This window comes from Sander vitreus, chromosome 6, assembly GCF_031162955.1.
Source record: "Sander vitreus isolate 19-12246 chromosome 6, sanVit1, whole genome shotgun sequence".
NCBI classification, from domain to species: Eukaryota; Metazoa; Chordata; class Actinopteri; order Perciformes; family Percidae; genus Sander; species Sander vitreus.
This window is the reverse complement of record NC_135860.1, coordinates 25,375,699-25,403,359: the sequence shown is the minus strand read 5'-3', so window position 1 is coordinate 25,403,359 and position 27,661 is coordinate 25,375,699. Positions and strand designations below refer to the sequence as shown.

At 41.9% G+C, this 27,661-nt stretch overlaps 1 protein-coding gene across 1 annotated transcript; it reads right to left on the bottom strand.

Moving 5' to 3' along the window:
* Window positions 1-400: 400 nt before the first annotated feature.
* emc2 (ER membrane protein complex subunit 2) lies at window positions 401-27,661 on the bottom strand. The gene is made up of 11 exons (XM_078253579.1): window positions 27,589-27,661; window positions 26,663-26,776; window positions 22,192-22,256; window positions 19,948-20,033; window positions 18,116-18,173; window positions 13,337-13,422; window positions 12,980-13,039; window positions 9,276-9,357; window positions 8,909-9,019; window positions 7,048-7,152; window positions 401-1,073 (listed from the first exon to the last, which is right to left on the bottom strand). Exons 1-11 carry the CDS (start codon window positions 27,626-27,628, stop codon window positions 987-989), a joined length of 894 nt encoding a protein of 297 aa, XP_078109705.1. The 5' UTR covers window positions 27,629-27,661; the 3' UTR covers window positions 401-986.

The following is a 27,661-nucleotide window of genomic DNA, read 5'->3' as shown; positions in this document are numbered from 1 at the left end:
CTGTCATGAAAGTTCCCAGATTGATGAATACATTTTATTTATTTTTTTCTTTCCAACTTGTGGCGTGTTAATTACTGGCAGCGTTCTCTGAGGCTCTCTAAACTGAAATGACAGAGGTGTTCTTCAGAGTGCTCGAGTAGGTTGAGCTGCTGTCCAAGGTAACTAAAAGGCAGGATTTCGCAGCTGGAAATCACTGGGAAAGAAGAGGCCCTTTTAAATGCCCGTTGTTGTCACTTCTGCGTCATAATGCCAAATGTCTCTCATCGTTCTCCATGACAATTATAGCAGGTTCACACGTGTCAATAAGTGTCACTGCTGGGTACATTACTATTTTGATATATGGAAATCCAAGAAGTGAAATCGACTAACTCTGATGCTACAAACACCCATTAAGAAAATGTATCGGCAATCGGTTGTACTTTTATTAAGACATTTTCCTAGATTAGACAAAAGAAAAAAACGTTTTATTAGATAAAGATGTTTCATTTACATATAGTACGGAAACAGTAAAGGACCTCAGTGCCGACAGGTGGGATCTCCACATTGTCTTTATAAATAACTTTTACTGTATAGCTTGTTACCTTTCCTGGTCACAGAGTCAAAGCCTTGATGTGGATGTGATAATTAGTGATATCAGTTAGAGATCAAACTAAAAGTTAGCATGGGATGGGCATAGAGAAAATAATCCAGTCATTGGGAAATCACAGCTGGGTTAATACCAAGTAGAACGTGTTTAAATGAGTTGGAGTACTTGGAATTTGCCGTTGTAGGTTCCAGATGGGTGGGGACATCTTTGCACATGAAGGAAACAAACGTCTTCCATTGTCCATGTCGAGTTTAATCAATTACATAACTAAACTTGAAGGGATGAAGAAAAGAAAAATAAAAAAAATCTGTTAAAGATCCGGTTCTGGTCACATTGCAAGGCTATTTGAGCTGCCATGTTGCTCCAAGTGATGAACAGGAGGAAGGAGAAGGCGAGGGTACTAGGACATGGTGATCTGCATGGACTCCAGCATCTCCTCCACCGTCTTCATGGAGCATTTGTTGTCCTTGGTCCCACGACCGGCCATCTGGAGGGGGGGGGGAGAGGGAGGGGGAGAGAGAGAGAGAGAGAGAGAGAGAGAGAGAGAGAGAGAGAGAGAGAGAGAGAGAGAGAGAGAGAGCATCGACTCATTAGGTCTCTCCGGCAACTAAAGCAATGGAGAGCCAAACTCACTTAAACAGCATCACAGAGGCTGCGATAACCTCGTCCACCCTATGGACCTTTTTCACAGCAGACGTGTTGACTTGTCATAGTTAGGAAAAGCACAGCTGAAATTGATAACCTTAACGATGGCTCAATTCCATCAAGTGTCCCAGTAAGCTATTTCAGTGAGTCAGCATGCACAATACCAGGGCCTCTCCTAAGTGGAATGCAGCCATCATTAATGGTTTTGAACACACCTGTGCTTTTCCTACTATGACATGTCAACATGTCTGCTGTGAAAAAGGTCTATACCACGCTTCATGGGGTTTGCAAAGCTAGAAGCAAAGATAACCAGAGAGATGCGGCGATGCTCATTAGATAGCACTGGTAAACAGGTCATGTAAAGTAATATAACACCTCTTATTGGCAGGGTTTTCTTCAACTGTTGCATAAGTGCCAATTTAGTGTGTGTGTGTGTGTGTGTGTGTGTGTGTGTGTGAGAAACAGGATGCCCACATGATTAGTCCACTTCCATGGCCTCTAGTACAGGAGTACACAACACTCCATTCTAATTTCTGCACTGGGTCCACAGGGTTCCACAGGAAGTGCCGCAAATTATAATCTACAAGCACAATCAGGATTACTCATGCATGCAAATACAGACGCACACTTCTACCAATTAAACTTTGCAACAGACAAGGCATCCCCTCAAAAAATACCAAAGAGAAAGAGGACTTCCCTAACCTTGGGCAGGGGACCAGGGATATAATAAAGGGTCCGTCTAATTAACTCCCTCTGGGCGCCCGGGTAGCTTAGTTGGTAGAGCGGGCGCCCGTATATAGAGGTTTACTCCTCAACGCAGCGGGCCCGGGTTCGAGTCCAACCTGCGGCCCTTTGCTGCATGTCATTCCCCCCTCTTGCTCCCATTTCATGTCTTCAGCTGTCCTGTCAAATAAAGGCCTAAAAATGCCCCCAAACATAATCTTTAGTTAACTCACTCTTCACCCTCATTTATATATAGACATCTTCATGAGATCTTTCTAAAAGTTCTATTATATACTATATTTTACAGTAAATGTGTGGATGCCAGTTAAAAAATAAGATACAATCTGCAGTTAAATCAGATGCAGGTTTTTTTGCCAATTTATTCTCACCTTCCATCGTAGTTACTATATGTTAAAACACTACAATGAGACGTATAGCAAAGCTACACCATTATTTATTAATGATAAAAGTCTACAGCCACGCTACCGCCTGTGTGAGGCTGTACTTAGGCACAGCGGTGCTTTGAGCTAAATGCTAACATGATCATGTTCAGCAAGTACAATGTTTACCATGCTCAGTGCCTTGGTTTATCGCATTAGCATGCCAACTAGGGCTGGGCGATATGGAAAAAATCAAATATCACGATATTTTTGATCAAATACCTCGATAACGACCGCAACGATATTGTAGTGTTGACTATTGGTGCTTTCACAAAATATTTACACAATGAGACTTTTGATAAATAATCATCAGTAATGTGGATATAATGACTAAGTGGGAAAAGGCAAATAATAGAACAGTTACAACAGTCTGGTAATGTAATGTAATGCAGCCTTTTAAAACCAGGAAAAGACAACACTGTCATATTACGATATCCAAAATCTAAGACGATATCTAATCTCATATCACGATATCGATATAATATCAATATATTGCCCAGCTCTAATGCCAACATTGACTGCTTAGCACTTAACACAAAGTACAGCCGAGGCTGATGGGAGGGTTATTAGCTTTGCAGGTATTTGGTCAGAAACTAAAAAATGTAATTGAACTGAAAATATTTTGAACTGATGAAAAGTCAGGGGCTTCACCGAAGTGATTACAATTCGCCCTGATTGGGACATAAAAGGTCTTCACCAAATTGGAAACATTTGAAATGTAATACATTTGTGGACACAAAATAAAAAAAGATCTCAGCACATCAATCATCATATACAAATCCAGAGACACAATTTGGAGAAAAACTTGCTGCTGTATAGAAGCAGTTCAGATATGTCAGCAACAACACAGCTCAACAGCAAAGGGCAAGCACAAGGCAACAGCATTGCAGGGTCCTTTCAATTAAATCATTATGAAAACACCATTACCCAGAGTCAAACACAGGCAGGGGATATTGTTTCAGTGCTGCCTCTGGACCAGAGAGCACATCCTGCATGTCCTCAAAGGTGAGAGAAGAGCCCCTTGAGAGCGTGTGCACACTTGGTCAGACACACTCATTGTAAACATAATCATTTCAATTCTTGAGACGCACACAGTTGGCCGAAGAAATTGAAAGCTTGCCCCCTCACCAAGACCATCTTGGCTTTCTTCCAAAAACGCACACAATTCCTCCTCTACATTTTATCTTTTTGTGGAGTAACGCGGCAAAATGAATAAAACTCGACCCCATGTTTAACATACAGCAATGCTGTGAGGCATTTATTCATTCAACCGTTTGGCCATGCTCAGGCTTCTACAAACAGGAACTAACTGTAGCCTAAACCTAGCCTATACTGTATTTCCATGGCTAAAGTTTTTTCCTTCCTCTTTTGCCAAACTCCATCTTAGACAGGGCAGTTGGCTAAGGTGTGCAATTAGCTACGTCATTTCCAAGTGTGACTCATTTTTCTAGGTTTAGTGTGTGTGTGTGTGTGTGTGTGTGTGTGTGTGTGTGTGTGTGTGTGTGTGTGTGTGGCTATAATGATCAGTGCATTTCATTGCCTTTGCTGCCTAATGCGCCATTACCCCGGGCCCGGTAGTCAATTATCTCCGCAGCCTAAAGTGAGACCACCACATTAACTCCTGCCCTGTTCTACAACAGTAGGAGCAGAGCAGACAGCCCCACATCTATTTAGAGCATCTGATAATAGAGTCATGACGCAGTGGGAGCCTGTGGTCCGTGACAGAGGAGCTAATCAGAGAATGTGTTTAGAGAGTTAGGGCAGGAGGGCAGGCCATGCAGCGCTGCTTTGAAGCCCCCTGCACCTAAAGACCCACACATCACATCCCAAGGTCTTTTACATGTCAGCCGACCCCACCAAGGTAATTCCATTTCTTTTTATATTTAAAATTGGCCCGTCAGTCATGACCTCTCGCTGACGTCTGCTCCCACTTGCACTCACCTGCCCACCTTTTTCTCACACTGAGGTATGACAATCACCAGGTACCGGGGCGCAATAAAAGTGGACGACTGACACGAGCAACGCTTTAAAGGGGCCATCAATCAGCAAGCACAAGCCCACAGCAGCCTGCAGCTGTGTGACGGAGGCCCACACCGCCGCTCCCTTTTAAAGATCTCAGAAGTAATTTAACTGGAGGTGGGGAGGCAACCTTACACCTTGTCATTTCACTTGTCTCACACAGCAACCAAAAAGAAATAAATAAAAACACATCTACAAGTGCACATGTGCGTGGTGTGCAGGCTTGCATATACATACTGTAGATACACACTTACAGCTGAGTTGAAATCCCAGTACAACCTCACTATTAGCAGGCAACTTAAATAAATACAAGAGGTTGTAAAGCAGAGCAGAAGCAGCGGGGCGGGATGAAGCTCACATCATGTTCCCTGGAGGACAAAGGTGTGACTGACTCGCGTTTGACTGACTTGTTCACTGGTTTCTAAGTATAGCTGAAGTATTTCAGTCTGTCATAACAACTCACCCTCTGGGCCACTACAGTATCATAGTAGGGGCCGTATCAGCTTCCTCATTTAAATATAACTGCTGTCTTGCTAATCCATTTAAAAGTGTTCAGGATAAATATGCTCCACAACATGCAAGGATTTCTTTTGGGTCTAAATCTTTTGTTATAACATTTTTCTATAAAACCACTGCTAAGTGTTCATTGACGGCTGAATTATATGCCCAGAATCGACTTAACTGCATATATTCTTATGTAAGGCAGTGCTGGGGAGAAAATAGCTAACCATTTGATTTATTAAAGCCAACATCACCAAAGACAGATGTGTGCTCCCTGTCTATGGGTAAACCCTCTGCCACACCTCCTTGGCAATAAAGAAAATATTTAAGCAAGGAAAACGAGTGCTACAATACTGGTTATGCTACTGTCTAATCCCTGTAAGTAGTTTCAGATGAAGTCCCAAACTAATGTTGTAATATTTTTCCAAGCTTATTTGATATATAAAGCCAGGCAAATGCCAATAATGGATTCAGAAATATAAAGTTTAGTGCAATATGTCAAAAGAAAAGAAGGCTCCTTTACAGACAGTATCAGGATTTCTGGCTGTCCTGTCTGATGCCTCGGACCCCTTACGTTCAGATATTTGGACGCTGCCGACTTCCCTCCAAATGATAATATTGTCAAACACTTTGTCCCTCTGCCTCTTTGGGCCTCCGTTTCATTATTAAAAGTTAGCGGTTAGAAATATTCATTTTGTCCCCTGCAGGGATCAAAGACGTTCTAAGACAGTGAGGTGAAGTCAGCGAGCATAATGATCAAAGTGACAAGTAGTGTGTGGACTTGACATCAATTGAGGCCTTTGATTGACTAATCTTGTTGACCAAACCACCTCAACATTTTTGCCATTTATCAAGATCTATATCTGCAGACATATGACGTGTTAAACCAAACAAGCTGCAGCTCTTCAGCTGTGACATTCAACTTTAACTCAAACATAAAGGAACAACTAAAAGCCTAGAGCTCTTCCATGACACTTCTCCAGAAGAGAGCAGCCACTCACCGTGACGTTACTCACACTTTTTCCAATAGAGCCCTCATACATGTCTGAGGGCTCAACGTGAAATGTGTCTTATAAGGCGAGGACAGCAGAGTGTGATGAGTGTCTCTCTCTCTCTGTCTGTCTGAAAGGAACCGCTTATTACATATCCAACTGTTGATGCCCAAATAAGCAACACATATGGCCCACATGGCAAGAGTCTTGTTTAAAATATGCTTTATACGTGGGTTGCTATGACAATGACATAAACTATTTTAGTGATACCATCTGAGCTGCTCCTCACTTTTTCCCCTCCTTGCTTTGCACTTTCTTACTCTCTGTATAGTAGTAGGTCAGAGTCACAACATTTACATCAAGGGCCCTAAAGTTTTTCTTGTCACCAACCCTCAAATGGGTTCATTGGCCCCTCATTATCAGATTTAATTTCAGGGACTCCAATTCTGTTAAATTGATTTAATATTAAAAGTACATATTGTTGAGAAACACTGCAACAAAAAAAATTAAATAAATAACATTGAAATCTATAATTAGGCTCTTGGATTTGCTGGGGACCTCCGAGATTCAGTTCAAAGGTCCTTGGGGGTCAATGAACCTCACTTTGAGAACCACTGAACTAGACGACTCTCTGCTACAGTTTAGTGTGATTGTGGTCCTCAGGAGAATCCGCCTGTGGCTCGGCGAGAAGCTCATCTGCGAGACCAGGGTGTGGAATAAAGTCTTAGCAGACGCTGTGGCCTTAAATCAACACATTAACAGTAAATGTACCCAGACACACTGAAAGACACTGGGGTTGTTATTACAACACTGCAAGCCGAAGGCATCCTTCAGGACGGCTGTGCGTTCAGGGGTCATTTCGTGGTGGTGAATGCTTTTCACAAACTATGCAAATGAGGGGAATTCTGGATGTCTGGATATTGTGTGCAAAATACCCCATGGAAGCTAAAACCAAAGTCATAAGAAAATATGATTGGTGGTTTTCAGTGTCTGGCGGAGTGAAGGGGAATGTGGGAAAAAAAGACTCTAGAGATACACACAAGATATGGAGGCTAGACAAGAATAATGAAGATAGTGGCAAGAATAAAGTATAAAGTGAAGGTAGATTATCAAGCCTAATGACAATCGTTCTGTGACTCACCTTATAGGCTCTATTTATTTGAGTTGCAGCCCAGGCAGCATACTTCATATTGTCCTTCTTCACCTTGGCACTAACTTTTGGACTGGCAGCGATGTGACTTGCAGACTAGAGGAAACAAAGAAAACGGGAAGATGAAGCAAAGGAGAGAACAGGGGGAAGGTGTGTTCTTATATGAAAACTTGGTTAAACAGCAATAAAAAGGCGTAATTGAGATGAATGTGCAACCACTCTTACCATCTACCACTCCACTAGTCATTGTGGCAGAATGAAGAAGAAAAAAACAGACCTTGGCCTGATGACACAAGAGAAATCATTTCCGGGGAGGAAAAAGTGAGTGTTGTAATGCTTCATACGTAAATTGTCACTTAACGGGGGCCTAATTTCTCCAACACCATTGATTAACTGCGATGAAAGGACCTTGTATGTCTAATGCAATTATTTTTTTTAAAACAGAGCCCAGTGAGAGGAGCGCTGTGTGAATCAGTCTCTGCCTGCCCCGACAGCTCCCCTCTGAACCACAAATCCCATGTCTTTCCCATGTTCCTGCCATCATCTCCACACAGCAAACCCCAGAGGGCTTACCCTGCATGCACTTCAAAGCCCTCCCTACTAGTGTGCTGAAGCTTTAACTACACACCAACCTGGCCCTGTTTTTTTTTCAATAAAATGGTTTGGCTTCTGATTTTTTTAGTAAGCATTTTCTTTCTTTTTTTACTCAAGAGCAACCTTCATTTAGATTATGTCAGCCCAGTTAGGCTATCCCCGAATAACACTATTATGGAGGGGAATCCCCACGCAAGTGCTTTAAGTAACTAACCCACAACCCAACTGTGGTCAGTGCTACCCGGTCTGCTGTCGAACTGACTCAGATGATGTGAGATGGTGAAAGTTTCCTGTCCTTTCACTGAACTTCTTGCACCTGTCAAGATCTGGACCACCGAGACTTGCTGACAATCTGCAAAGCATACTCTTAAAACAGATCTGTGACTGATAAAAGAATAAACTCCCACCTGAAGTATCCATTAAAGACCTGAGTGTCAGTGGATGACTTGTCAGGAAACCGTACAGGGCCTGCTCTGTCTCCAGCCGACGTTGAGAGTTACCAGAAGCGAACGTCTTGGTTTTGACCCTGCCCTGCGCCTTCTGTACTCTGCCTACACCTCGGAGCGGTTTCAGAGGGTAAGGGCTGCTGCGAGGTGTTTGGACTACCTGAAGAATCCCAGTGCAGTGCTGAGGAAAACACTGGGGCTCTCTGTAGTAGACCTGCTTCCCCTCTCCACGCTACGTTTGTGTTTTTATGTCAAGTCTCAATTACATATGATGCATTGGCACTAGCAGACAACATCCTGTTTAAACAAATATGTAGATGAAAGGGCTAGAAACTACAATCAAACTGGCACCTGGTTGGATAACTTGCCAGTGACAAAATGTTTGCAGCAGTTGTACTGCTCTCGCTCTTTTCTTTTACTCTGGGACTACTTTATTTATTTAAGTCATAAACGTAAAAAACGTCTCACCAAAGGGGTATTATTACTAAAATAAAGAGCTCCAGAGGGGCAGACTTTTCCAATGCTGGACTTCACCGTCTGAGTCAGCATTGAGCTGACCTGTCTGAGAGCCCCTTCTTAGCTCCCCCCAAAAACATACACACAGAGAGAGAGAGAGAGAGAGAGAGAGAGAGAGAGAGAGAGAGAGAGAGAGAGAGAGAGAGAGAGAGAGAGGCGCTTGACACACTCAGTGGCCAGCCTCAACCTTGACAAACCACAGGGTTACAAAAAAGGCACTACTGTTTTTTTTTTTTCCTTTTTTCTCTCCATCTCTCTTTCTTTCCCACTTTCTCTTCATGCAAAGCAGTACTCACCATGTACAGACCAAACAATGCCCTCATGTTTCGGTTGTTCAGCCTCAGCGCCTGGGCAAAATACTTTCTGGACAGCTCCAGGTTTTCCAGCCCCCCCTGAGTGTACTTCACCTGTGTGAGGAGGCATTAAACACGGCCAATAAGCTGCGCTAAAGGGCAGCTCAAGCAATGACAGCATGACATCTGAATAAGCAACACATGACAACCCTGTGTAAACACATCTCTTTTCATGAGCCTATATTCCCAGTGACGTTAAGTGCGTGTCGGTGTCTCTCGGTTTTACAGAGAGGCACCATTCACAGAGAGCTAACATTTATTCCATAGTTTGCCCCCATGCTTGATGACGGACATCCAGGCGGGTACCTACCTCAGCGTACTGCTCACAGTACAAGTGATTGTGAGGATTGGTCATCATCAGCTCCTCCAGACAAAACGCGGCTTTTCCATAGCTGTGGAAATGACAAGGAAAACAGTAAGCCGATTGATACAGCTGTGGATATGTCATCCTTCAGCTTGCTCAACTGTGAAGCACAACATCTATGCTCAATAAATTTACAGGTATAAATTTGAATTGAAAACGATGTGGGGTACGGGTCAGTTTACATGTGATGGAGTTAAAGTCTATGTTGTGGAGATCTGTTAAGATCCACCACATGACATGGCGTTTATTTACAGGCTTACAGTAAAGGGTGCTCAGTCAGCTGGCAAAGGTAAAAGCCTATCTAGTGTGGTGATTCTCCCCCCTTTGGGGGACGCTGAGGATCAATCTTTTCACTCTGTGTTTTTTCAGCCTTTAATGTGTAGTTAACTACCTTCCTGAGGTCAGCACTACAGTATGAGCTGGCACACTGTGCCTATACTCAGATGAGATCACTTCTCAGCGGCAGACTGCTGAGCTGTTGACCTCACACTAATCTGCTGCCACTCCACTTCTAATACACAGTTTCCCATTCACAGGCCAAGTTGAGCTAAGATACAGTATATCACTGAACACAAAGCCATAAAACGTCTGTACACCTAACAAAACAGAAGCCAACGTACACAGATCAAGGCAGAAGCAGACCTAGCAACAGAAAATGGGGCTACACTGCCTGTCTATCAGCACATCCAAGCAATGTCATTTTTGTCACGTTGCTTTGTAAGATTTAACTTGTTCTTAAACAATCCCTATTAGTTAACAGAAACACCAAAATACCACTGCTTGCATCTGCACACTTCTACACTGGGATAAATGGGAAGTAACTTTTCACTGCTTGTGAGAAACGAGGAAACGGTAAGATGCTGAGCTTTTTTCGTTGTCCAAATGTTGCCTGCCACAACATGAAGAACCTATCAGTCTATTTAAAGTCTGCCATGGTAACTAGCTCAAAGATTAACAGCATAGGAGGGAAAGGAAGGTGGGGACAGAGAAAGAAAGAAATAAACAGGGGGAAGGGGTTTAGCAGAGGGGGGAGATCAGAGGGCTTGGAAGGTTGGGGGCTGTTTACAATTACCACTTCCTCTCCATAAAGACTTTCAGATGTGCTCATGCAGTGGCCGTGGCCTGCAACAGAGCCCGCTCCATCAGCCATCAACCAGAATCTTGTACCAGAGCCAGACCCTTACCTCTCCTACTCTTCCTCTAAGCCATCTAACCCCACCATCACCGAGCTACTCTCTATGGTAGTTCCTAAACTCACTCTTTACCACAGTGTTCAAGTAAGGTTGTAGCCACCTTCATGTGCGAGACCGTAAGAATCGTATATGTTTCTTTTGGAGGTTTGTAAAACCATCAGCAGTGGCTTTCCCCCATTTCAATACCACATTCTGACTGCATATAAGACAAAAATGGATCCAGACTGGGCAAAGTATGTTTGAAAAATGTATTACTATTTATCCTGTAATTCTGGATGACCAGTCCAATTTTGTTAAGTCTCATAGGCTGGGTCAGAATGAGAGCCAACAGCATATTTCGACAGTGGCTATGTGCAATACTCAAAATAAACCAACAAAATAATCTCCTGTCTAAACATCGCTGGCATAAGGATTGTTTTAACAGTGTCAACTCAGCGGCTATTAATTACGTTTTCAATGCGTTAACACCGATGCCTGCTGCAACCCTAAAAATCGCAATGCAGAGACACACTGCTTTGTTTATTTTTAGCTCCCAGGGTGTTGCGCAGTGAGGGGAGAAGAGTTTATTTCTCTTTCTCGCTTCTCCATCACCCTCTGTTTTCCCTTAGGGGGGAGGGGGGTGTGTCACAACCTTCTCCTGGGAAAAACAAGTGCTCTCTCTCTCTGCCCCCTGCTCTATCCCTCTGGAAAAGAGTGGCGATAATGCCGGACTATCCGGAAGAGGAGGAGGAGGGGAAACAGGGAGTTTGTAACCCAAAAAAAAAAGAAAACAAAGAAAAGAAATTGACACGCCTGTAGATAAGGGTCTGTGGGAGTGAATGGTGTGATATTAGAAGTGTTGGGATAAGCTGGGAGATAATCCGCTCACCCCTGGATTTCCTCTGGCTACTACAGAAATAAAGCCTCCCAGACAAAAGCATGAAATATCCAATAAGTAGCCTTCACACTGCGCTAAACATTCCTGCTGCCACTGCCCTTCTACCAGAGCAACCAAGCAACCATAGTCAGTGTACTCCCACACACACACAAACATAGTTCAACTACAGACACTGCTTCACTAACTTCTGAGCCCCAGACAATTAAGGAGGGATAAAAGGTGACACAAACAAAATCTTTTTTTAGTTTCTTACAATGCTCTTGTCTGTCTGGCAATTCTCCTTGGCAACTGAGATATCAGCGGGAGGCCAGGGAGTCTTTTTTTCTCTCATATGTAGGAGAGGAGGCTTAAGACTGAAATCCTATTAAACTACTCTTATGTGACAAACATGGAAAGGGCTCCATTCAGACCCCTGGCTGAGTTAGGCATTTCACCGCCTTCCATTGTGGCCATCCAACAGCCCTCTGGAGATCAAGCCATCAGTCTGATGTGAAGCCCTGTTAAACTGACAGATAGGTCTCAAACATATGACTGCCTTACTGGAAACAACCACTTTTTATATGATAAACATCTATTATTAAAGGAAGAGTTCACACTAAAATAACATCTTAACACAGCAGACACACCTCAAACATTCTCTTCAGAATGTATACATTTTGCTATGAAGAATGTTTGGACCTATCCTCGTTCATTTCTTATCGTTTTGCCACTATGTTGAACAAATTCAAATTTGTATCTGCTGTTTTGGTAAAATCCAACATGGTGATGCCATGCCAACTCCTTTTGCCTGATATGAGGGAACGCACTTATGTTTGGTTTTTTGGTTTCTCTTTTTGGGGTTATATATTTCTTAGGTAAAGTGTGTGAGTTTGAACAGATAATTAGCAGACAACTGGCTGAATATATTGCTCATTTCCTGTTTTGCATCACCATTTGCATCATTTCTGGTTCTTTCACCCCATTGAGATATTTACCATTCTCCATGTGTGGTTGTTTATCAAAGCTGCTGTTTTGAAATCAATGCTCCAGAATACTTATTATATAACCCAATGAAAGAGAGAGCTTATTTATTTATATTTTATTTTAACTGTGTAAAATGAAGCTTACGTTTACCCACTACACCTGGAGTAAATGTCTTGCTTGAAAAGTCTATTGGCTTAACTTTGTTGTAATTGAAAAGGTGGGTCACAGTATAACCACAAAGAATGTGAGCTAGTGCTTCAAAGCTGTATACTGATAGGCAGAGGAGCACATAATGGAGGAAATTTGGCCCTCCTGTCACATCTAGCAGTACTCCTAAATGGATGCATTGATACAAAAAGGTGACTCAACCTTTCTAACAATGCAACTTTTTAAGATGATTAACATTTTAATGCAACATTGAAAATCACACTTGCCAACTTTTGTTTATGGTGATAAATAACTTTGCGGGCTAAATTGAAAATTGTCACTGTTGTGTCATATGCCATTGGAAAGTGCTAAGTAAATCATCCTGACTGATTTTAAAATGTGTTACGGTACATTAAAAATGAGCAAATACTAAAATCATACGGTCACTTCAATTATCATAATGTATTTACTCGTGTTCGTTGATGTAGAGCTCTGACAATTCATGCCACGCTTCTTGGTCCCCCACAAACCTGTAAACAAAAAAATGACAATACATTATCTTCCTCAAACATAGTGTGTCAAGTCATACCAGTCCTTTCAGGGAAACAGGGAATGCATTTATGACATAGTAAAGTAAAAATGTAAGTATAATATTACCAATACAATAATGACAGTGATCCAACTGTCAAGGTAGGAGAAACCCTTTGCTGGCATTTCATGCACAAGTTGTGCCAGCTCAATTGAAAGCAAACTCGGTTTTTAATTAAAATAAAAGCCAGGGGAGGAGGGGGTGCCTGACCCTCCCCCCCTCTTGTAGAAACACTCACTGCTCCAGATACTCATTGAGCTCCCGGATGGCTTCAGTGCCCTTCCCCTGGGCCTTCAGTATGGAGATCTTGCGCTTCCTTGCTGCCTGTAGAGCACAGAGTAAACAGGATTAGGAGCTCAGCTCCTCGAGTGTTTGTCTGAAGGGGGGGATGAGAAGTTGAGTGAGTGTAAGAGTTGTGAGTTTAAGTGTGTACATTAGCGTGTTTTCAGTGCACCACGATCCTCTTCCAAGTTTTGCTGTGCGACTGAATCATTTCAAGAAGATGAATCAGCACTTTGGTGCAATACACATCAGCCATTAAAATAAAAAGGACAGACACTTTTCACACTAAAGTTAAGTTTGTCAAGTGTATTTATATTATTGCTGGGGAATTTAAACAAATATAAGCCTACTAAAGGCATAATTGGAAATGGGTTAGTGGCCATGTCCAACAGGAGATGGACACACACATTATGAGTCAATGTTTGGGAGTTGGAATGAGCTTAGTGGCTGAGATAAAGTGGTGAGTCATCCTCTAACCAAGTGGGGAAAATGGCACACTCCCCCAAACCCCAACGCCTGTCTTCCTGCCGACACGGCACGCATCTAGCGCTACACCAGCCCAACTTACATCAGCTGAAAATTGCTTTCCGCTTCATTTTGATGTTGAAGAGACCTTAAGGTGGATTAGATTCTCATCAATCTGAATTAGAAAGTATTACTCCTGCTGCTGCAACTTTTCCAAATGTTTTACTCCCCCCCCCAACCCCCTCCGCCGCCTCCTTCTTTTGGTAGTAAGTGAAATCCTTAACAGGAGGCTGTCGCTCCATTAGAAGCGCACTGCCCTGCCACAGCCTATTTTATTTATGGACACTTGATTGAGTAGGGCTTCCTCTCCTGCACTCCTAGCCAAAGCCATTGAGGGCTGTGTATGAGTCATGTCTAGGGGGCTGTAAATTTGGGCCTCTTCTGACACTGCCATCACAACAAATCCACTTATCCATCAAGCTGGGACAGGGACCTACAGATACACTGCAGCTTCAACTGACAAGCAATATTTCAGCCTCTCAAAGAAAAAAGCACACAGGCAACAGAACATTTAGATAAAGCTGCCTACACCCCAATGTATTATTCCCATTTCTTATTCCCAAACACACAGTTCATATCTGTAGAGGTGTGTATTTTTAGTATCAGGGTGGTCTAAAGGGAAATTGAGAGAGTTATTAAAATATGTTCTGAAGTTATCAAGCAACAGGGAACAGTGAAAGGTCAACCCATTCTTTCTTCTTATGAAACAAAGATCACACCATTTTACATCCAGTGCATTTCACCAGAACGTGATGCTATTTGAGATTCAGGAATTTATACTCACTTCAGACTAAATTAAAAGCATGTGGGATCTTTTGTTATCCAATACCGAAAAAGGGAAGCAGAAATAAATTAAACACTACAGCAATGTTGAATGTGGATTTTTGCACTTGTACGCTCCCGCCATCACCACACCCACCTCTCTTCTCTCCCAGCTCTTTTTCCTTTTCTTTCCCAGATAAAGAACCACTTGGGGCTCAAAGGAACATATGGAAGTTGGTAGCCCAGAGTCACACAGCACTTTATTAAACGAGAAGCAATTCCAAACCACTCCTCTCTCTCCTTCTTTCTCTAACTAATGATCCAGAAAAACCTGGCAGTGGGTCTGATCCCTCTGTTGCTGCGATTCTTTTTTAATTAGCGCTCTGAGGAGACCTTAGGGGTGAGGACTGGATTATTTAAATCACCCCTGGCTCTTTGCTACGACCTACCGCAACCTTCCTTTATAATAAACATTACAGCAAGGGTGGCACACCTACGTGTAGCACTGTACATCTGTGCAATTGGACGGAGGAAGAAAGGGAATTGAAAGAGCGAAAGCCAAGTCCATACAAATATTAATGTTGATCTAATGATGCTGTTAAATGTTGTTTTGTTTTTTTCCATCTTTACATAGCAGCGATGGAGGCGTGTATTTATAAATACACAATTACGATCAGTTAAACACAATGAAACATGATGCCATTTTTTATTGCAAGTCAAACTTCCATTATTTTTGTGAATAGACTTCACATTCATGTGGTCAAGAAATTCTGAATCGGGGATGTTAATTCCAGATGACTTGACCCAAACAAATATAATCTTGTCCTCTCGTCCTACAATGAATTTGTTATTGCATGTGATTATGGGTCAACCTCAGAAGTCATCTATGTGACCTCAGTGGCTTATTTAAGAAATGTTAGCTTTTTATATATGTTTATATTATATCACAATTAAGGTGAAACGAGAGCGTTGGAATGCAATATTAATGAAATAACTGAGTCAACTCAATGTTAGAAAAATAAGAAATTGGTGCATCCTCGTATGCAAATGTTGTAGGTACTACTGCATAATCTAAAAAAGGTTGAATAAATGCATTTACGCATGCAGACAAGAATTTTGCCAGATCATTGCTGTAGGTATTGGAACATAGCAAGCAATGGAAGGGCTAAGAGTTTGAAACATTTTGTGGACGCCGCCATGGCAAAAAAACCTTGAGCAATTTTTGTTGATTCAACAATTTTGGTTAATGGGTACCACATCTATTCCACAGCCTGTAATTACAACAGCTCAGTTTCCAATCTCTGCTTCGCATGCTGGGATGCCTCGCAAGTCTTCCTTGTGGTCGCCAATTTTCCGCCATTTCTCAGGCCCATCCCCTGCCCGATTCTTAAGAGCGTGTTGGAGAACATGCAGGGAGGAGATAGCCCTCACTCCAAGACAGGTGACCTAAACAATGCCATCATATCATCGCTCCACCCAAGTCATTCAGGACAAGGATTGTGGGAAAAGGGGTTAAGGTTAACATCCCAGGGACAGAAGACCAATTTGTCTGTTTTGTTCCATTATCGGCCCCGGGTTTGACTGACAGCCTACGCTCGCTAGGGTGGCAGTATCCAGCACGCAGAGACCAGGAAACTGACCATTCCCTTTCCGAGGAGGTCCCTGGAATCCCTGGAAGATCTGTGCCATGTCGGGGAGGTGCCCTGGGATTCACTGAAATTACAACTCCCATTGTCAAAACAGTGGTTAAATGTGAAGCAATTTGTTACAGAATACGCCAATTACTAAAACATAAATTTGATAGAGCAACGCAAAAATGACAGCGTTACAAGTAATTTACGTGATTTGTGGCTTTTACTTCAATCTTCTATTGGACAGCATGACTGGAAAAAAAAAAACTTTTCAAAGTATTCACTGCAACCATCCCAGTGTCATTACCTTGTTAGACATGGTATGGATCAAGATGACTTCAGCATGAATTACGAACTATCATACAGATGTTTTTGCTCGTTATTTGTGTCGCCTGAGCTGCGTAATCCATGAGACCGAGAAATTATTAAGTCAGTTGGCAATCCTTCAGTTGCTTGTTCTGAGGCATTTGTTTTAGGCAGCATCATCATTTGTGATAGTGCCTATACTTACAGGATGCTACCAAACAATTAAAAACAAAAAACTAATTTTACATAAGCCCTCTGAGACAAGATACATTTTGAGCACAAAAGCATTTCACAACTCGTGCGAAATTTTGTTGTGACATTGTGCCTAACCTTTGCCTTAAAAAGAAGTATATCGTGTGACCCAACCACATTTTAATTTGAAATATAACTGAGGGGAGCAGGCCATGAAAAACAGTCCTGTTCCTTGTTTTAAAGGCTGAATTACCAATCTCACTTGCAAACTTCCAACAGCAACTAAAGCAGAAAGTAAACAAAGATGGTCTTGACAAAGTGAAGGCGGGAGGCAGCAGCTGTGGCTAGATACAGATGAGGAGGCTATTCCTCTATGACACAGTGAGAGCAAGCGGGGTGGGGTGCATCAGAGCGAGGTAAGGATTATTCCTTTTTCAGTAAGCCTTCGATTTGTTTAAAGCAGATAACTGACAATGTGAAGAGTCTTCGCATGGCATCGAAAGCACAAATGTCTATGCTGTGTCTGTAGCACTCTGCCAGCTGAGAGAAACGGAGACATCTAAAGCAATCCATATGTCAGCATGGTACAGGAAACTTGTCGAACATCTTTGGAGTGAAAGGTGAAGGGAAGAGCCAAAATATAAAAGGTCATGGTTGTTGTTGTTTTTTAAACCCTTTAAAAGATTAATTTTCCTGCATGGCCACGTCCTTATGGAAACAATTAAAAGCAGGTAAATTATATTTTGGGTTGGTGGTGTGGGATTGGCAGAACACTGGCTAGACATGCTTCTGCCCATCATTTCACAGGGATGAATAGTATATTAAGAAAATAAGATAGCAAGGAGAGAGCTTCAGAGAAGTATACGTTTGGGCTTGTCTGTATTAACAGCAAAGGACACAGCAGACTTTCCACCTGAAGCGAGTAGACGGCAAGAGAGAAGGTGGGATAGGATCTCAGCCTTGTTCACTCATGGTGGGGGTCTGAAAGGTCCAGTAAATCACCATCTTCAAAGGCCAGACCTTTATTTACACTCTACTTCCACCAAACATGTCTTCCACTGACTAAGACCATGAATCACCCCCCACCCAGCCCAGCCCCCTCGTCAAACACTTTTCAGTTGTGTGGGTGAAAGGCTGATGGCACTGTGGCTGAGGTCAGAAAGGCCAAGGGGAGTTTGACTTGGCAAACTCACGCTGCTAACACCAGAGTACCTCGGCAGATTTAAAGCCCTGCAAAAAGCTGTGACCACAAAGTGAAACAAGGTAGAACGCTAAACTGAGGGATTTTTCCCCTTTCTTTCCCCACTTCTCAGACTTACCGTATTGGTGGGGTCATCTTGGAGGATGGCATCATAGTGCTTGTTAGCCTCGTCGTACCTTCAGAGAGAGAGAGAGAGAGAGAGAGAGAGAGAGAGAGAGAGAGAGAGAGAGAGAGAGAGAGAGAGAGAGAGAGAGAGAGAGAGAGAGAGAGAGAGAGAGAGAGAGAGAGAGAGAGATTAGTTTTTTAACCAATCCCAGTCGGGTAAAACTAGGTGGTGGGGAAATCAAACACAGTTCAAGGTAATCAGGTTTCTATATACAGCATGGCAAGTTCCGATGATTACAGTGAGGCTGTGCAGAAATCAGTGGTGATTTAAAGGGAGAAATAAACACTCATTTAAATTTAGGTTGCTGGTCACACTGCCGACATTGTGAGAGGCTTATATCACTTCACAATGAGTCATGAAATCAATACAAACAAAGCGCAGTTATAAAGATTGTATTTTCATTTGATTGAATCCAGTTTGTTTCACCTTTAAACAAAATGAAATTGCTGCTTTTACATCTGTCCAGATCCGCAGCTAAGTTGTTGGTTCAGATTTCCGTCTCTTGGCCCATACATAATACCACAACACACATATGAACCTGATAAGCAACAATATCCAACACAGCCCGCCTCAAACTGTTACACTGAGCCCACATGATTCTGTTTAAATGGGAAATTTATGAGCTGCAAATATCAAATCATACGGTAACGAAATCTGGGAATAGGAGGTATGTGCACTTCACTTGTCATGTCAAATCAGGCGCTGAAGGATGATTTTAGAACTTTTTTTCCTATTAAGGGGTAATCTACAACTCTGACGTTGAAGCAGCCAAAGGCAGGGTTCAGTGATCAGAAACTGTCCCGCCCACAGCCTGCAATAGACAGAAGCAACTCTGGTTCTCATTAGCACTGAGAAGCCCCACTTCCAGCGCTGCTGCTTCCCTCACATTCACTTTATTACTCAGCCACACTTTGGGAGATTTCAGATGGCACTAGGCGACCACTCACGAGCCACTTTGATTTGCTTTATTTATTTAGGAACTGTGTGTGTGTGTGTGTGTGTGTGTGTGTGTGGGGGTATGGCCATGCTGTTTGAAGCTGTGTCATTCAAGTGTAGCTCTGCCTGCTGCCAATTAGATCGCAGTGTGTCGTTTATTTAATCTGACAGTGCCGAAGCAATCACTCTCAATTATCACATAAACTCTGACACAACCGATAAACCAGCAATGGTGATCCGGGTGGGGAATGTGAGCGAGGTAGCAAACAAATTGAATTACCTTTATTTCAGCTCAGTACAGACTAAATTACCCCGTTTATCTATCTTGCTCGTGTTCTCCATTCTGCTTACTTTTTTAATAACCTGCAGATTCCCAAATAAAAACACATCATTGGAGGCAGGCAGGGGGGGTGACATGTCATTATTTATGGGACCAAGACATACTCGCAAAAAGATCAAAACAGGACAGGAAAAAAAAGCATGAAAATAGAGAGGGCAAAGAGAGAGAAAAATACAGAGAGCAATGAGGAATAACAAAATAAGGAAAGAACGGAGGAACAGAAACCAGAGAAGATTGAGGGACCCCCAGAATAACAGTGGGATCCGACCACTTCCTTCCCGGGAATCCCTAACTCAGGCTAAAAGGGCCACAGGACTACCCAGTGCTGAGCCTATCCTCTCTCCGTTCCCCACCCACCCCCCCAAAAACCCCCCCCACACACCCACAACCCCCCACCCACACACACACACACACAATCTGCTTACAGTTTCTCGCCCCCAAGCCTCCCAAAGTACCATAGATAACAGTGCCTCCTCTGCCACTGGAGCTTTTGGTACCCGATGCTTACCTTTCCAAGGCTTCCAGCCTCATGCCCGATAATCGCTTCACTCTGTGGCTATCTGGAAACTGCTTCCTCAGTTCCTGTAGACAGGCCTGCAAGGATGTGGGCAGAGGGGAGAGAGACCAATTAAAGTTGGCTGTAACTAAAGTTTATGTGACACTCTTGCTCTCACACACATCCCTCTAGAGATACGAACCACCTGTCTTGAAAATGTTAGATTTTGCCCATGTTTCAGCTATAAATACACTAACTTAAAAACAGGCCAATTTTGCAATGTTGCACTTGATTATGTTAATCATTTAGGCTGCGTCTTAACCCTTTCCCTTACCCCTTAGTTTTGCGCGCTCATGTGAGAGTAAGTGCTGTCCCAATACTCATTTTGGTCGAGGGGTAGGGCTAAGGGGAAGGGCTACATACCCCTTAACGACAAGTAAGGACGCGAGCTTACTTGAAAAGCAAGGGGTATCCAGATACATTGCGCAACAAGGAAAATGGCTGCCAGGTCGAACAGAGATACCCATAAACTTAAGTATTTTCGACTTAAAGAATTGATTTAAAAATTACGACGGTCTTGTTTTGTGCTCTACAGTCCTGTACATATATATTTGCAAACATATTTGTAATTGAAACGTTTTTAAAAATCGCTAGCTTGTTAACGTTAGCTACATTGCTTATTTGCACAACAGTCCCACATTTCTCTGCCTTGAATGGACTCCATGCATGTCTACAGTGTTAACTAAACTCCATTAGCAGCGAATTTCGTTTGATATCAGTGTATAACATTACTTGCTTTGGAGACATCGATACGTGCTTTACATATACCGTCCTGTATCACACAGGGACGCCGGAGGAAACCCAGCAGCTGATCCACTTTCTGGGCTGAAAACGAGCAGAAGTTTCTGCGTTCATGTTGTAGCCATTCATTATTGTATTGGTACTGTATTATTGTAAACATGTGTAATTCATTCCTGTTCATGCACCTGTACAATGTTGTTGGTTATGATACAGGACACTAATGAAAGAAATGGGGTATGGAGGGAAAGGTTACTGGCCAACAGGCATCAGACTGGGGTCTGGAATTTCAGAATAGCTGTAGTTTTTTGTTTGTTTGTGTTCTTGTGTGTCTTTTTTTAGTTTTATACATTTGAGTGCCTTTTTTATGCGTGTGACATGTAAGTTATGGTTCTAATAGTTGTAATAATGTTTACTTTATTGGGCAATAAAGACAGCTTTTTGTTAACAAAGAAAGTGTTTCTGAACATCAATGACATTCAAAACAGTGATAACTGAAACAGATATACAACACACCACGCAGTGTGTATACAAATATTTATTGCAAACAGACCTATGTATGTATGATGATGCAACCAAGTGGCGTCTCATTTCATAGGGGTATGTTTTCACCCCTACCCCTTACCACTCGTTTTCGAGGGCCAAGGGCTAGGGGTAAACTAAGGGGTAGGGGTAAGACAGAGAAATGGGATTCAGCCTTAGGCAGCCACGGTTGATACTATAAAAGGGGAGTGAGGATGCTCTCTGCCACTTCCTCCTCTACACAGAGCTTGGATTTGTTTGATCATACAGTAGTTAAAGAGCTAATGGAGTAAGAGAGTAATGGTTATCATCACATTCAGCATTATCCTGACTGAGATTAAAAAGTCTGCAGTATGACCTGAATTGTTTGCACCATCCATCAGCTGAAGTCTAGTCCTTGTGCTTTTTCTGGCAGCGAGGCTGTAAGGATAGCCAACAGACAACTCATTCCAATGACTTGAGTTCTGTCCTTTCTGTACTTAATGAGTCATTGTTTTTGCCAGGGGAGTTGTTACATCCATACTGATTGGAGATTAACCATTCAATAGCCATGATCTCGTCTTTCTTATCCCATGCAGGTTTAAACATTTTTAGAGCTATGAAAATTTCAAAACATTAAGTTAATTAAACATCACATTAAGCTTTAAGGATAGCAAATAAATCCTGAGGGGAAAAAGCAGTTGAACTCCATAAATGATGGCCAAGTTCAGCTAACACTTGAAGCATGCTTCTCCACTCATTTGCTGCACCCTCTAATTCCAACTTTCAGCAAATAGTTTTTCCAAAGTACAGACAGTAATACCATTTGGCCAAATAAAAATCAGATTTTCGCATTTGGCAGAGGGGGTGCAGCAAAGTAGGAATGGCTGCCTGTGAGAGAGTGAACGATGCCTTTTGAAGCTCCAGGGCGTGTAAGGAAGAGTGGTAAAAACTTACCAGAGCCAAGTCATCCCGACTGCAGTCCAGCGCTGCAATCATCACCTGCTCATAAATAATCCATACTGGGCAGAAGAGACACAGACAAAGAAGACTGTGTTAACGCCCTTTCCATTCCACTGTCTGTTGTAACATTAAAAAGTGATATATTGAACTGTACACTTGACATCGCAACTTACAAGTCTGTCCCCAACAGCTGCACATCATGTTTTTACACACGCAAACAAGCTTCAATGATGTGACTCAACAGCTTATGAGTTCATTCAAAAGAACTTACTCCTTAATATTTACTGTACAGAATACATTAAAAAGGCAATGTTCAAAAACCATACATTCATTTAAAACTTGGAAGGAACTACACTCATAAATTCAGGGCTAGTTCAAGTAAACGCCCATGTGCAAGGCTTTACAGTTATTCATTTCCCCACAATGAGTTGGTAATAAATTACTAATTCAATTTCAGTAACAAAGTTACATTTAAGGAAATGAGGTGTAACATTATCAAGGAAAATAAGTTGTAGAGACATGGAAAAAGTGATCTTTGAAGGTATCGGAGGAAAAAAGGACGGAGTCGCAAGTTGGGCAGTGAAATGAGAGCAAAGCTAGTTTTTGGTAAAAAATAAATAAAAAGGTAAACAGTGTTGTTCAACATAAACAAAATCTAAAACCTATTTGATCAGTGAGTGGTGCTAAAGCATTAGTGAGAGGTTTATATAAAAAGGTTTAAAGTATCTTGACACTTTTCACCACAAATAGAATTACCGTAATTCCTCAAATAAAAACCGGTAGTTAATTAAAAGCTGGGCCTCCAATAGTGGCCGGGGATGTGGTCAACACAGACAAATAAAGGCCGGGGGAAAATTAGTGTGGATAAAGTGCCTTTCATATACTATTTAGTAAAAATAAAATTCAAGTTTAACAGATTCAATAATATATTCATGCTTTTTTCCACACTTTTGTTTTTCTGGATTATGGTACTCATGTTAAGTATTATTGTCCTAACGGTATTTTAGTCAATGCGGCTGTATGTGTTACTCAGCCAAGTGTAGTTTATAGTAACGTACAGGTGCCAATAGATGGCAGTAGCTACATTGGATGTAACACGGGTCTCATTCAGTGCTAGCAGAGAATGACGGGCTCTGGTGCTAGGGACGGACTTTTCAACAACAAAACGAAAAGATTTTAAAAGTATGCGGAGGAAAACTCGGGTGAAAAGGCTGCGAGACATTTCGACATTGACCCCAGAAGAATCCGATACTGGAAGAAACGGAAGGATGAGCTGACAAGATTAGCCGACAAGAGCAGAGCAGAGCACGGCTAGCTGGAGGTGGGAGGAAAAAAAGTTAGCCTAGAGTTAGAAACAAAGCTAGCTAGCTACCGTCTGTAACGTTAATCAGATACTGGTGTGCTGCTGCAAACCAGCAATTTGTTTTATTAAACTACTGTATGCTCTTATTGTAATCTACCAGCAATACTGTAGTACCTGTATTTGAAATAAATACCTGGTACATTTACAGGGTTCAAACTGACACAATGGTGGCGTTTGATTATTTCTGACCCAAATTGCTTTGTCTCCCTTCTGGCTGTTGTATATGGTGATATTTTTGCAAAGGTTTCTTAAAAAATTATCTCTGTCCAGTGGAACTCTATGGCTTTTAATTTAAAAGTTTATTTAAAACAATTACACTTATCAAACAGATGGAATTAGAAATAAAGGCCTGCCTCTAACTGCTTCAAATAAAAGCCTGGTACCTTCTGCAGTTCAGGTAAATATAGGCCCCGGTTTTTATGTGAGGAATTACGGTATGAATGAATTTATACATAATCGATCATTATTTTTGGAAGGCAATTACATTTTAATCCCAGAAGGCACTAATTTCTTAAAATATATACTTTTGCATTTCTGTGCAGCTTGTCTTTTTAATATAAATGGGATAGATGAAGACAATGTCTTACTGCTGTGACATTATACTATGATACTGATCTGCACATTATGTTGTAGAGTGGTTGTAATTGGTCATATTGACTATTGTACTAGAGACCTTATTGTTGAATATTGTCAAACGTGATTTAATAGCCACATAAAACCAATCTCAAGAAAGTCTGAAAATGTCACCATTGTAATGTTTATTATACTTGCAGAACATGGCATGTTGACCACCACCATCATCATCATTAACAGGCACAGCCATTCCTTTAACATGTTTCACTTGCTGGTTAGCTATTCAAAAAAAATGAAACGTTTATTGAAATGTTTTTTTCATTCAGTCAACTGTAACATTATAACATACTGACTAATAGCCTGGCTATAGAAGCCAATTAATGGAATTAATACAACGTGTTAGACAGACAGCCCTGACAAGCAAACTGGACATGCTCAGCCAAATAAACACCCCGTTAATTGAAAAGAATAATAAAATCCAACTCCACCCAAAAACTGGCAGGTTCTGCCAAAACAAACTTGACTTTAATGATTCCAACTCTTGTTTTGATAATTGCCATCTCATTTCACAGCCAATTTAAGAGCTGGTTTCAATAAAACCATGGCATGTTAAGTGTTATCCGCCTCTTCTGAAGACTGTATGAATCATATTGACTCGTGAAAAGGACGAGTTTTATGGGGTACTGTTGGAAGGGAGACCATGACCTTTGATAGGTTTATGGTAAGTAAAACTCACTCCTGCTTAAAAAATAAAATCTTAAGAAATCAACAGCATACTGTACCCAGTGCATTACTAGCCAACATACTTTGCTTTCTATTGCACCTTTCAGACTATTACAAATGACTGTCTTCTGTGGCTGGGGTAGCTCAGTTGGTAGAGCAGGCGCACATATATAGAGGTTTACTCCTCGACGCAGCGGCCGCGGGTTCGACTCCGACATGTCATTCCCCCTCTCTCTTCATGTGTCCAGTGGAAATAAAGGCCTAAAAATGCCCCAAAAATAATCTTAAAAAAAGAAAGAAATGACTGTCTTAACGGTTAACTGTATCCCCGCTTACAGAGATATCGTTAAGACTAAGGGCCCTATCTTGCACCCGGGGCAGCACAGCGCAAAGCTTGACGCAAGTGTCTTTGCTAGTTTAAGACCAACGCACCTGTCAATTTCCCGTCCAGCGCCCGCGTCGTTTAAATAGCAAATGCACCTGTGCCCATGGGCGTGCTGGTCTTACGGGGAGGTGTGTTCAGGTGCATTCTTGGCGAATTGCTATCTTGAGGGAGCAGAGAGTGATCGCACCATTGATGACCAACAAAAACCTGGTCTAAAGTCAATAGTCATTGTTATTTTTGACGCCTGCTTCACCTCGCGGAGTTTTGGTGGAATAGTGCTCGTGCCATATATGATTTGGTTGCGCACTTTCACTTCACGCACGAGCAGATCAGTTTCTACTCCTGAAAATCTCTCCTTCCTGCTGAGCAGATCCGCCATCATAATAGCAATGTACCAAGGTTCAAGCGCGGCTGGCTTTTAAAGGGAATGGGAGATGACACTCCGATTGGTTTATTGCATGGTACGCCCAAAACACACCTATGAATTAATGAAGACACTAAGTACAACCCTTTTGAACCATGCGCCCGGCGCACGGACCCTTTTTTTCCCGCCGTCAAACTAGCAAAAGTGCATTCGTACACCCGCTAAATGCACCTGCATCAGGCACTTCATGCCGTGCGCTTAGATCGTTAAAATAGGGCCCTATGTCTGGAATATAGTCAATTTTCAAAGTTATTTTCGCCTTTTACTGATAAGCCCCTTAGTTATTTTTTGTGAAGTTGCCCACTCATCATCATCAAAGTCACCAAAAAAAGTTTCCATGTTAAGTATTTTACCTTCCCCCCCAACAAATCTCCTAAATATCTGTTTAATGGAAGCGCTCATGTATATATGGACTTGGCTTTTCAGCCATGACTGTGTCTCTGTGTTTTCCACATCACAGGAAAGCTAAGATCCTGTTTAGAAATGTGTCCAAAAGAAAAAAATACATACAACAAAAGAGGAGAGAAAAACAATCTAGCTAGCAAAAAAGAACCCACTTAGATCAATCATATATCACATAGTTGTAGAGATGAAACCACAGTCAATAACATTAGCCTGAAGGACATTCAGTGGTTTCCGACACCACAAAGCATAAGATCCTCATTTAAAAAAAAATGCTTTTAAACTTTGAAAAGACATGCAGGCTGTACTCATCTCTTGGGAGAGGAGAGGAGAACAAGCTGTCTGTTGTGTTATTACCAAAATGCTAGTGTGTGTCCCCCTGGTAAATAGAGTTTGTCATAAAGGCCACTATTTCTCTACTTCAGTAGTCAACAGTCACCTGTTTAATGTTATAAAATGAACTGAAGACTAGCGTAGAAAACTGGCATTCTCAGCGGGCTGGCTAATTTCATTTCTAATGCTCTGTGTTTGCTTGCTAAAAATCTGGAATGATGTTACATTATATACAGATGTATTTAGTCGTGGATACACTTACCGTCATCTCCCAGTTTTGATGCATGTTCACTGATCAGCTCTTCACCAACATCCACAATTTGTTCACTATTTCTGCAATTATCTTCTCTCCATTTACGCAGCTTGTCTCTCATCTCTGTGGACAAATTGTTAAACCATAGGACAGTTCTTATCTGAAACAACGGTTTTTGAACATGATGTAACAAGCCTGGTCCTCTGGGACTGTGCAATACACGATTTGGGATGAGAGTATGAAAGGCAATACATATCAAGCTTCACTGGAATGTGCAGTAAGGTTTTTTATTAGTTATACCGTACGTCATCTGAAATTAAGTCACAAGCAGCAATGCATTTAGTTAAAAGTATCGAATTAACAGAAAAAGTACAAGAAGAAAGTACAACTTATAACGTTAACCCCTTCGGATTTATGTCCGTGCTACTAACGTAAGTGCGCTTGCAAGTGGACAAGATGGCACTAACATTACAACTGCATTATTATTACAATGCTATAACGTTATGTGTTTTGCAGCTGCAGAAATATATTGCGACGTAACGTTAGCTATAACGTTAGCCGAAGCCATGACTAGCTAGCAGGCTACAGACGTTAGGTGGTTATCTGAAAGCAGACAGGCACCGCTTAACGTTACTGCTTTCCATCGAACGCTACCTTAGCACCGCCAACAAATAAATTAGAAATGACGGCGATTGAGCTAGTACGGATTATAGGTCTAGCTAACGTTACTGGATTAGATAGCTAACCATGCTAACTAGCATTAGCTAACTCTTTTTCATGCTGACTTGTATGCTCGAATTTTAGTCTGGGACCGTGACAACTCTTCCCCATGCTCTTGCACAAGACAAATACCAAGAAAACACCGACTGCCTTCAAAAATATAAAAACATGTCTCAATGACACTTGGGGAGAATCTATTTTATATTTCGTCTTACCTTCCCAACCAACATCGTACATTTCTGATACCGACGCCATCTTTTCTCTTTTGACAACAGACGCCGTGGCTAC